The sequence below is a fragment of the Montipora capricornis genome, chromosome 10 (genome assembly GCF_036669925.1).
Source record: "Montipora capricornis isolate CH-2021 chromosome 10, ASM3666992v2, whole genome shotgun sequence".
Taxonomy (NCBI): Eukaryota; Metazoa; Cnidaria; class Anthozoa; order Scleractinia; family Acroporidae; genus Montipora; species Montipora capricornis.
The window spans coordinates 2,648,001-2,660,463 of record NC_090892.1 but is presented as its reverse complement, the minus strand read 5'-3'; the positions used below and the strand labels follow the sequence as shown (position 1 = coordinate 2,660,463).

At 41.7% G+C, this 12,463-nt stretch overlaps 1 protein-coding gene across 4 annotated transcripts in view; it reads left to right on the top strand.

Moving 5' to 3' along the window:
• Nucleotides 1-12,463, top strand: part of LOC138018811 (uncharacterized) — a 67,587-nt gene that overhangs the window by 50,129 nt on the left and 4,995 nt on the right. For all 4 annotated transcript variants that reach the window (XM_068865492.1, XM_068865491.1, XM_068865490.1 and 1 more), the window contains 11 exons: nt 213-372; nt 6,339-6,460; nt 6,760-6,815; nt 6,901-6,986; nt 7,458-7,571; nt 8,085-8,260; nt 10,161-10,212; nt 10,300-10,490; nt 11,499-11,573; nt 11,936-12,033; nt 12,181-12,324. In XM_068865492.1, coding sequence (XP_068721593.1) covers nt 213-372; nt 6,339-6,460; nt 6,760-6,815; nt 6,901-6,986; nt 7,458-7,571; nt 8,085-8,260; nt 10,161-10,212; nt 10,300-10,490; nt 11,499-11,573; nt 11,936-12,033; nt 12,181-12,324 — 1,274 coding nt within the window. The remainder of the gene's footprint in view (nt 1-212; nt 373-6,338; nt 6,461-6,759; nt 6,816-6,900; nt 6,987-7,457; nt 7,572-8,084; nt 8,261-10,160; nt 10,213-10,299; nt 10,491-11,498; nt 11,574-11,935; nt 12,034-12,180; nt 12,325-12,463) is intronic.

Below are 12,463 nucleotides of genomic sequence, written 5' to 3'. Positions count from 1 at the left end.
GTCAACAAAGGCAACCAGTCAGCTATATGGGAACGTGTTGGAGTTGAAGCCATTTTCTGGTCATTGAGCATGCGCAGTGAGCACCTAGTTTCCTGCCCTGTTATTACAGTAATGGCATAGAGTGATATGATTATAAGAATCACAACATAGTAAAATGATGGTGAGATCAAAAAGAGTTATATTTAATAAATCAAGATAAATTTACATTTTAGGACAACTGTATTTTTGTCAAGAATCTTAATCAATCAGACAGGGACAACGATGGAGTGGGCGATGTGTGTGATAACTGTATATCTGAACATAACCCAAAACAGACGGACACTGATGGAGACGGCCTTGGAGATTCTTGTGATCTCGATCAGGATGGTGACGGTACGCAATTAAACCGTTATAAGTTCAGGCTCAGTCCTGTTTGATAGGAAAAATATGCCGAGAAATGCAAGTAACAAGCCATTTCCGAGTTCATATCCGCCCCCTCTTCAAAACGAGTCTAAGTGCGAAGTTTTTCTTACGAAAAAGAGTTTTTTTATTCGTATGTAAAGGAAACTAATTACCATCACAAAAACTTTGCACTTAGACTCGCTTTGAAGAGGAGGCAGACATGAATATTAGATGAACGAGGATTTCAGTAAGCGTCACGAAGTGTCCCCTTGCTCTTCTCCAGAACTTTAACATCACTCGTGCCTCGGAAATACAGACAATTTACGTCCCCCAAATGCTGCCCAAATGCTGCTCCTTAAGGCGCTGTTACACTGTGAAATGTTTCGTGAAACTTTTCTCGCATTGTTTTGGCGGCATTGTGGCGGGACAACTTGCACGAAACATTTCACAGTGTAACATATTCGGCAACGGTCAAAATTGTTGCGAGACAAGTTGCAAGAGCCGTTACCCAAAGTAGAATTAAGTTCTACTTTTCGTGCAACTTGTCTCGCAACGATTTTGGCCGTTGCAGGGGATTTTACACTGTGAACTGTTTCGTGCAACTTGTCGAAACATTTCACAGTGTAAAAGCGCCTTTAAGTAACGACAATAAAAGCAAGGTAACACACGCTAACACCAACCCGGTGTGGCCAACACATCACGCATGCGCACAACCATTTCACCCGGTCAATTAGCAGCCATGGACAGCTGTTTCGGCCTTTTGGGCCTCATCAGCATGGCGTAGCTGACATACCAGGCGGGTGTGTTTAGCACCCCGTGGGAGAACAGTTTGGCTGTTCCCAACCCAGCTTACCATATGTATGGCATGTGAAGCTGTCACTTGAAGGGGTGCTAAACACACCCGCCTGGTATGTTAACTACGCCATGCTGATGAGGCCCAAAAGGTCGAAACAGCTGTCCATGGCTGCTAATTGACCGGGTGAAATGGTTGTGCGCATGCGTGATGTGTTGGCCACACAGGGTTGGTGTTAGCGTGTGTCACCTTGCTTTTATAGTTTCAAGCAACGATATACTGCTGCATTTACCCAAACCTAAAAGTAACGCCAACCTTTACCCTAACCTTATTGTTAGAAAAAGGTAGAAAATGCTTCGTTCGTCAGTTATCGGACAGAACTTCGTCCAATTCGTAAAAAAGGGTGACTTCTTGCCTGGAGTTCCATTTCCCGTCTTGTTAGTTTCGTCTTTACATTGGCGGTAAGCCGTAACAAGTGTGTGTGCAAACGGATTTTACAAGCTTCACTGTCCCTGTCCTCATAGCCGCAAGCGTTTAAAACATCACCTATTTCTTGCCAAATTGGCTTTTTTCTGGTACATGATTTAAGTTTTAACTGCACATTTTCCTCTCCCCATTTTTCAATTAATCACAAAACATTTTTCAAGCAAAAGCTTAGTCTCACGGTCCTCCCACCTTCTCCCACGAGCTTTTCGGACAGTCGCCATTTTGAAGTTGTTAAATTAAACACGAATGTTTAGCGTGTGCAGCTTAAGAGTATCTAGAGGTGGTTTTATAAAAAAACATTTTAAACATGTTTAACTCGCGTCAGCGCGCGGTGGAAACGATTTATATGTAAAACTGTGTTTAGTAAAACTACTTTTAAACATGTTTAGGCTTTGGTGTGAACGGGGTATAAGATTGCATCCTCACATCTAATTTTCAGTATATTATTATTATTATTATTATTATTATTATTATTATTATTATTATTATTATTATTATTATTATCTCGCATTATGAAACTTTGGAATGCTGTCCACGTTATGAGTAGTATAGGGCGCATAACGTAGCCTACACCACTTGAGAAGCTACAATTAGAAGTAAAAAAAATTAGGTACGGAACTTAGTACAATTCTAATATACCTAATGATGTGAATCTGTCTTCTTAGAGAGCCAATTCAGAATATTATTAAATTCTATACTCTGTAAAACCTGTGCAAAAATATGATGATATCATAATCTCTACTAAAAGCCTATTTAGAAAATTATTCAGTTTTATAATCTCATTATCTCTTATAAACCTACACGAGGCCATCAAAATTTGGTTATCTCTACTAAAAGCCTATTTAGAATCATATCAAACTCTTATCCACTATAAAAACTGCGTAGAAAATAATTAAAATACAGGTTTTGCGACAACCCTTGTGTTTCTGGATTTCAGAAAAAAAAAGGAAAACCTTAAGTCTAGTGTCCTTATCGCCTTAACTAAGTGTTTATCTTAAATGTTCTGGCAATGTTCAAAGTGTTTGAGATGACCGATTTCTGCATCCGTTCAAGTACACCCCGCGCTCTCGCTCCTATTAGCTTCCTCACCGACTTCTCTAGGTGTTTAGAATAACCACCCAATACGTCAATTATTATGTTGTACTGTTCAACCCTGTAACCATTGTATCTCTGCTTCAGCTCCCACATCATGGGACCATACTTGAGTGTCTTTTCCTCATCTTTCTTGGCTCTACTCTCAATCCATGGGCAGCTCATTTCAATTGTGTAAACTTCTTTCCTCTCGTGGCTGACAAGACGCGCGTCTATCCGATTTGCTCTTACTTCGTTGTGCTCTGCATAGATGGGAATATCCCAAAACGCTTCACTCGTGGTGTTCTGGTAGGCTGGTTTTGGCATCGCCGGTGAGTACCATGGTGGAACCTCTTCTATTAACTCATGCTCTCGGAGGAGCTCAAAAAACAGGATCTTCAAGGCTGCATTATGCCTGTATAGGTACTTGGTTTGTGCCAGGGAGGAACATCCAGCCAGTACATGCGCAACGCTCTCAGCTACCTTCCCACATAACCTGCATAGGACTTCACCGTCGGTGGAGGTTTGCGTCTTTTCCTTTGTGTAGAGCTTCGTAGGTAACAACTGCTCATATAGCTCATACATGCCCGCGATGGTATATGTAGGGCATGTAGCCCAACCTTTTAGCCATGCAAAGCAGCTGGTTATGCTTAGGCTATCATCGTCCCATCTGATACGGAATAACTTTCCTTGCCACCTTTTTTCTTTAGCGATCTCCAAGAGCTGCATCTCTTGAGATTTCTTTAGCAGATTCCCAGCTCTAGCTGCAGTTACCACCTTTCCCTCCGTTGTAACACACACGGGATTTAGGATATCAAGCTGAAGTGTGATGTTAAGTTCTTCAGCGTACTTGGCTGCTTCCTTTACAAGCGACTGGTGACCTGATGCCATGGCGTGTTCTTCAAATTCTCTAACTGCTCCCAAAGTCTGGTCCGAATTCTGATACAATTTCAGTAGCGATTTGATTTTAGTGATCTTATACTCGTGTTCGACTGATTGCAGGCCTCTACCCCCTTTCTCCCTCGGTAGATATAACAAAGAAGTTAGGCTAGCTGGGTGCTTGCCACCGTTCTCAACTATGATCTTCCGAGCTGCTCTGTCCACACCTCTTAACTCTGATAGAGACCAATGTTGTGTACCAATTAAGTACCGCAGCACCGGGAGTGCATACTGATTAGTTGCCTGTACACGGTTACAATCAGACAGGGGGCTGGACCATATAATAGATATCCTGCGTAGATACTCTTAAGCTGCACACGCTAAGCCAGCCGTTCATCCTGCCGAACGTTCTTCAGAACCCCCAGGAACTTGTAGTGTTTTCCCTCCCCAAGAGCCGTGATGGTAGTTGTCTCGTCCATCCTCATACCAGACTCGTCTAACACTTGGGCTCCTCTCTTCACGTGTACCACTGAGCACTTTTTCTGATTCCAGTGAAGGCCAATATCCTGCATCGCTCCTCTAGTTTCCTTCAGCACTCGGTTCAGCTTGCTCTCGGAGGCAGCAAAGACCTTTAGGTCGTCGATATACAGGAGATCGGTGACTTTGACTCCTACAGGCTTGGATAACCGGTATCCCTCCGTTGCCCACAGGCGCCACGCTACTGGGTTCAGGCACAGACACAAAGCGCCCCCCTGGGGTAATCCCTTCGTGAACCTTATTTTTCTGAAAGTCTCTCGCCCTTGCCTTGTTGTAGGTACTACTTTAGTATTCCAGCTCGCACACAACTTGCGTATGACCTTACCCAGCCAGATGGGAAGCCTGTGCACGTCAGTCATTGCGCATAGCCAATCATGGTCGACGGAGTCGTAAGCCTTGCGCACGTCAATCCATGCCATGCTTAAGTTCCGTTTGCCTCTCTGGCAATCCAGCATTACTGCTCTATCGATTAGCAAGTTATCCATCGTACCAAAACACCCTGATTTCGCTCCTCTCCGCTGGCCTTCCATCAGGCCATAATGTTCAAGGTGTTGGTCCACAGGTGCCAGGAGGTAAGATGTAAACCACTTATACATGTTATTCAGGCAAGTAATAGGCCTTTGATTTTCACTCAGGAACTCGCCTTCTTTCGGAAGGAGGGAGGTTTTGCCTTCAGAATTCCACTCGGGGTAATCTTCCATGTTTCCACCAAAAGTTGGTAATTGTATCAGGCCCTGGCGCGCAGGACTTTGACCGCTTCCGCTACTTCGAGAGCCCATTCGCTGGCCGTTGGTGGTGGTACTTGCTCGTAGATCGCGATCTTTACTTTTTGCAAGCAGGCCACGTTCTTATTCCCAGTCCCTCTCTTTTCCCACAGCTCTCTCCAAAACCCGCTAGCCTCTTCAATGTTTTCAAACATTCGCGAATCATCTCGAGCACGTTTTCCAGGATATCTTGGTCGCTCATTCTCTGGGTCCGTCTTCAACATCTCACTCAAATTCGCAAACACTCTACCAGGGACCGTGTTAAACTGTTGGTTAATTACACGCGAGACCTCTTGTTTCTTTTTCCTGTCAAACCCACGTTTTAATTTCCGGAGCTCCGACCTTTTTTTCTCCATGTAACTAACCAAACCTGCCACAGAAATGGTTTTGCATTCTTTTTGGAGCTGACACCTATTTTTCCTTCCTTTTTTCGTGATCTTCCTGTTTTCTTTCAACCTCTCGATTTCCGCTTTCGCGATTGACAATTGCTTTCTGATCTTCCCCGCCTCCTGGTCGTAAATTCTTTTAAGCTTTTCCTTTCTGTCCTGCGGTCTCTCTGCCTTTATTGGCCCTTGTTTTTTCCAACCTTTCATCAACAAAACCACCGAGTAAAGAACGCAATTAGCTAACCACAGAAAACCAAACGGGTTCTGCGTTGGTGTTACCTCGTAGCGCTCCATCAATAACTTAACCGCTTGGTTGATTTCCTGTAATTCTTTTGGTGATGGTGCTTCTTTTGTCCTGGTATCAATGTCACGTTGGGAATAGTCCCCAGGGTGGGTGCTAATTATTTCCATTATCCTGTTTGCTGGCTCTAACAATCTACACATTTCTTGATCTTGGGTTAAAGTTGTATGCAAATCTGGTTGTGAGAAAAGGTCACCATTGTCACGCTGTTGATATTGGGTCAGGGTTGTATGCAAATCCGGTTCTTCTTGATCAGCACTTATTGCTATTTGGCGTCTGTTATTTAAGACCCCTTCTGCGTTATCTGCACCTCTCTTCTTAGTACTAGTTACGCTGCCTAAGGATTTTTCAAGTCGAGCGGCTTGGTCTCGTAGATTCTGCCTCGTGAGCCCCAGATCTTCGTGTCCCATTTGATCCCATAGTTCTTTCGTAAGTTCCATATACCCCTTTCGTCTTCCCTTATCCTTAACTGGCGGTTTCTCTTATTTTGCGAGTAATAGCGCTTGCTGCTTGCTTTATTTTTTATTATTATTATTATTATTATTATTATTATTATTATATGTAATATAATTGTACTTAATAAACAAAATAGCAAGGTGGTTGCAAGTGCAGACCCAGCTATTGTGGTCCCAAACATACAAATTAAGTTTATGTGGAGAAATTGTTCATAAGGAAAATCAAACGAGGACTCAACTGATTCCATGCGACAAATTACGCAATTTCGCTCACTCTTTCCTCAGGAATTTTGAACGACACTGACAAATGCCCTAAGCTGAACGCCACAGGAGACCAAGTTGATGATGATGCGGATGGCATTGGAAACCTGTGCGATAACTGTCCTAAGAACTACAACCCCCTCCAGGTAAGAGCAGGTGATCAATTGTTCTGTTTAATTATGCAGTAAAATGTGGTTGATTGACCAGTCATTTTGGGACTGTCTAATTACTCGGCTTAATTTAGCCGCTCCCGATTGATTGAGCAAGCTAGCAGCTCAAATTCAGGGTATCCAATCACATGAAAGTGTAACTGGAGCAATGGACCAATCAGAACTGTTAATTACTCGGCATTGCTCAACGAAAATGCACATGGCTACAGAGATGTCTCTTAGGTAATCCAAAGTGAGATTAAAGATTTGAAACGAAATGTTCGTATATTTTCCAGCCAGACAGCAATAAAAACGGATATGGTAATGAATGTGACGGACCAGGCAAAGATAAGTAAGTATGGAATGCTTTACTGTCAGGTTTTCTATCAATAAGGCTAAAAGCTATTTGTTACACAAATCTTCTCCCCTTGTTTTAGAGATGGTGATGGAGTTCTTGATGAATTCGACAACTGCCCCGATTTGCCGAACGGCGAACAAGCGGATGCTGATGGAGATAACATAGGTAATTTGGCTCAGGCTGTTTTCAGTCAAGGCAAAATGGCAAACTTGAACGGAAAGGCCGTTATTTGAGTAGGGCTGACGTAGTGGTGAGAGAACTGAATTTCGACCGATGTGTTCTGTGGTTGTTGTCCGCCGGACCCGAGGTCATGTGCGGGTTGAGATTATTGGTTCTCTGCTTCAGGTCCTCTGAGTCTCCTGTCTCCTCTAGTCCGGCTGACTTGATTTGAGCTGAATATTGGTATTGTCCCTTTTTGAAGCAGAAATATAACGAGGTGTGTTAAACGAGGACAGATTACATAAGACGAACCATTCTTTCTTTTCTTCATATCCCCGCAGCACTTGGCAAACTCTCTTTTGACTTTTGCCTATTTTACTTACTTGGCTTCATACACCATAATCCTTTATGTGATACCACCCCTAAACCGCCCCCATTTGTAATGGGGTTCCTTTTTCTTTCATTATTCGTTCTTAGGGGATGCCTGTGATGATGACCAAGATAACGATGGGATATCTAACATCCGGGATAACTGCCCTTTGATCAGCAATCCTCATCAGGAACACAAGAAGCTTTCTTATGACGTTAAAGGTTTGAAAAGATTTTATGACATTATATTAATTAAAGGGGTTATTCGACCAGAGTTTCTACTTGTAACCTTCATTTTCTATTTTGTGTATCCCTTACGCTCTTTTTTCCAATTTTATACATTATGCAGAAACAAAAAAAGAATCCTACTTTCGTCTGCAAGGATAAGAATCGTGTTAACAAATTTCCTAATAAAAAAGACTAATAGACCATATTCGTATTCTCGGTATCGGACTGGAACCAGCTTGCAATGGAGGCTAATGCGGGGGAATATATTAGAAAGTATTTGCATTTGAAAAGATTCCCCCGCATTAGCCTCCATTGCAAGCTAGTTCCAGTCCAATACCGAGAATACGAATATGGTCTACTACAGGGCTAAAAAATTTTTAAAATAAAAAACCGAACCTTCTCGACATTAAGTCATCATCAGGGTATTAAAGTAGTATCCGCTAAACCCATATTTTATATCTTTTTAAAATTAAGCGAATTTTATGGACTAATTTCCTAATGTTTCAGCGAACCCCGTTGGTGACGCATGCATGGATGATTTTGATGGCGATAGTGTCCCGGATGATGACGACATTTGTCCTCACGTGACGCACATCAGTAAAACAAGCTTCCTTGATTACTTTACTGTGGATTTGTTTCCAGGCCATGGCGACCCGAGCCCCGAATGGAGAGTTGCAGAAATGGTGATGTAAAAGCAGACAAAACGCGAATATTTTCTTTCGCTTAATCCTCAATTTCAAATTATACCAACAAAGAGCTTACCAAACCTTTTTTTCAACTCTTGTCGCCAATGGTTTCCTGCAGTGACAAAAATCAGGGTGTAGGCAGAAGTTGATAACCCAGAAGTTTCGATCCGCGATGAAATGAGGCCCATCAGTTTACGGTATTAGCCAATATCAAAAATGCCATAATACTCTTCTTTTGTCCCTCCAAAATTATGCATAAGCATTGTTTCCAGTTCTCTTGGAGCCATTATAAGTGCACCTTAAATGGGTGCACTTAAAGGGGTGCCTAAAACACCCTCCGCGTGTGTTAGCTAGGTCATGCTGGTGAGGCCCAGCAAGGCCGAAACAGCTGTCCATGGCTGCTAATTGAAATGGTTGTGCGCATGCGTGATGTGCTGGCCACACCGGGTTGGTGTTAGTTGTATATTATAATTCCCAAGAGAAAATAAAAACTATGCTTATGCAAAATTTTGGAGCGACAAAGTGTACTACGGTATTTTTTATATTGGCTAATTGTCCATTTTTACAATGACTACTGCTAGATTTTTGTGGGTACAAAACGTAGCGGCATTGCGTTCCGCGCGTGATTTTGCACTGAGCGCGTGGATCCCTTGTGCAGCTACTTTGTTACGGACCAATCAGGAGAGCTTTCGATCATTAGGCCCGATCTGCGTGGCTATTACTTGGCGGAACCTGTATTCTAAATGTAGATAATACTGTTAACTGATGGAACAAGGCCAAATGGTAAGTACTACATTCAGGGTACATCTGGGAATGCTTTTTCGGTCGACGAACAAAAGCCATATGTCAGCGGTAATACTTTACTTTGATGCGTTATAACGAACTTTGAAAAGTGCAGGACAAGCAGGCGACAACAAAAATCTTGATTTTGATGACTGTAAAAAGGTTTACTTGGTATGATAGGGCATCCGAACTTGCAATCAGAAGATCATTAAAGGAAGCTCGCTAGAGTTTTAGGGACGCACGCAAGCTGAGCACTAGTGTGGCGAGTAAAGCCTGTATCTGATTTTTGTGACGTCCCGTGACCAAATTTCTCGCGTTCCCTTCTGTAATCTTTTTAAAATTGTCTCAGTTCTAATCTAACCACATACAGTTCCTATCAAATACCCTATATTGGTGAAAACCTGTCAGAGCTAGTAGAATATATTAAGAAAAATGATAAATTTCAGAATATTGGCAAAACCGGCTGATCGGCCTTGACTTCAGAAGTCAAAAACAAAGTAAAAAGAGCAAGGCGGCCCACGCTAACACCAACCCGGTGTGGCCCACATATCACGAATGCGCAAAACCATTTCACCCGGTCATTGCTTGGCGTGGGAGGAAAGACGTCGCTTTAAGTGGCAGCTTCACGCAACAAATGTGGTAAGCTAGGTTTCCTTTTGTAACTCGTTACCTGTGGTGAGTACACTCGCAAATACTCCAGGGAGCTACCTTAAGGACGGTGCCTACTATGGTTATTGCGCATGCGTTCTTCGGGTTTTGGAGGTACTCGGATTCTCTATCATGCCGGGATATTTTTGCACGGTTTAAAACTGAGCGAAGAAAGCAGAACCTAGCAAGTGCTCTTGGTATCCAAAAAGAAAATTAGCGGTACCCATACATTTTTCAGAGATAATTTAAGCTTCAATTTGGAAGAGAACGCCATACATTGCCTTGTACTTTAAAGCTATTTACAAATATTGTTGATTAATCATCTTGGCAAAATGGGTGGTTACCTACAATATTTCAATAACACTTGTTAAGATCTGCTTTTGCCGCATATTCATAAACCGCGCAAAAATATCTTTGAATTAGTAGGCACCGTCCTAAAATACTATATTAATGTTAATTTTAACAGGGTGTTGATGTCGAACATTTGTCTGACACGAGTCGTCCCGGAATGCTCATAGGTAAAGTTTTTAAAAATGGTTGATTTCTCCTAGTTTGTTTCATGTCTTGATTTGTTAATTTTTTTTTTTTTTTTTTGCGCGTTGTAGGTTCAACTCGTTATGGACCTAACGATTACAGTGGAACAATTTATGTCAAGGACAGTCACGGTTCTGATTACTTAGGCGTGGTGTTTGGATATCAATCAAACCAAAAATTTTACGTCGTTATGTGGAGAAGGGAAAATATTAACTATGGAGATGGGGATATCAACGCTGGAATAAAAGGAGTACAGCTGAAAGTGATTATACAGCTTTTTTGATTTTCTCATTGCAACTGAAAACCCGAAAACGGAATGCGCTTTGAATAGATGTTAGTGGGATAGATAACGAACATCCGGAGAAAGCACCAGGAAGAGAGGGGTGAAAGGGGGAGTCAAAGGGGGAGGGGGAAGGGATACGAGGCACTTCTCCACGTTAACCCTTTCATTCCCAGAAGTGGTTAGTATGTAACTTCTCCTTATAATATCAATTCACTATTCAGCAGACAGGTGTTGAGAATGAATAAACTTATCAGTCAGATGGTGTTATTTTGATCAAACTCAAACTCTCTTAACTACTATAAAAGGGAATGTATAGCAGCTAGAAAGGAGAATTACTAATCAGATATTGGGAGTGAAAGGGTAAAGGAGGCTCGAAATAGTTTCTGCTTTTTTCAAACAAATAAACATATTCTGTCCTTAGATACAGTCAGGGTAATCAATAACAAGACGAAATTTGGCCAGGGTATTAAGTACCCATCATAGATTTCTCACATCATATTTTCCTCCAAAATATAGTTACGATGGCAACGACATGAGGCATTTCTTTGAGCCTTAAAATCAACTTATATTGTCCTTTTTGAATAAAATCGGGCCGGAGAAGTCTTCCCATTCAGCGTTACCAGATTATGTTAGAAATAATCTCTAAAATATTTAAAATTCAACAAAATCTGTAGGAATAAATGAATAAAATCGGGCCGGAGAAGTCTTCCCATTCAGCGTTACCAGATTATGTTAGAAATAATCTCTAAAATATTTAAAATTCAACAAAATCTGTAGGCCAGTTTTTCAGAAAAATCAGTTTAGTTTAATTTAATTTATTAACTTTGCCAGTCAAGCTGGCAGAGCGCCACAACAGCTTGCGCCAATTACTGTCGCCCCTTTTTTTTACCCTCCCAAACATGATACACAAGAGAAGACAGACCACAACACCGGGAACTACGTGCCCTAACTGACAAACAGTCAAGCTATATGTGTTTTCACTATTAGGTTGTAAACTCAGCCACTGGACCTGGTCTGTCTTCAGCAAAAGCTTTGTGGCACACAGGAGATACACCCAATCAGGTGGGGGAGAAATTGGTATTTTCATATTCACTTTTACTCCTTTTCCAAAGCAAGTCTGTGGGAAAAGTCGTGATTATTCTTCTGCACATTCTGTTATCAATCTTGTTTCAATCACTACAGTTCTGCAATGGGCTGTTTGCATTATGGCGTCTTTTTGACTATCGAAACCTAAATCCTTTGTTATGGGCCCGATTTTTGTTCCCTCCTGGGAACAAGAAAAATTGTTAAAATTTGCCTGACGACGCGGAAGCTACTCAAACCATTTTGGTCTTGGTAATGAATAATAGCCAATTGGATTCACTTTGAAAAAAAGCGTGACAAGACAATACTGACAGCCGTACAATCTACCTTTTTATCCTCAGGTAACTTTATTATGGGATGATCCAAGCATGAAAGGATGGCAACATCAGACTCCATACCAATTCCATATTACGCACAGACCATCTATTGGACTTATAAGGTTCGAGAATGAACTTAGTGTACTTTATCAATACCAAGCAAGGGTAGCTACCTCAGTTGTTTCCCTCCATTTCCATTTTTTCTCATGGTCAATCAAGGGGTACGTTATCTCAATCCGGTCGTAAAATATGTTTGCAATTAATTGCAGAGTTAGAATCAAGCAAGGAGAGAAGATTTTAACTGATTCTGGAAATGTCTACAACACATTGCTATCTGGGGGAAGACTGGGTATGATTGTTTATGGTCAGCATGACGTCATCTGGTCCAGACTTGAAGTTCGATGTTTTGACAGGTAAATTCATATCACAAGTACGTAATGTCCGATAAAGAGCATTTCCAAAATTTGGTCATCAATTTCGGTACGGGACATTGGCAGCATATCAAATTGATATTCGGTCGTTGATGTTGTCCTACCATTTCCAGCCAAACTC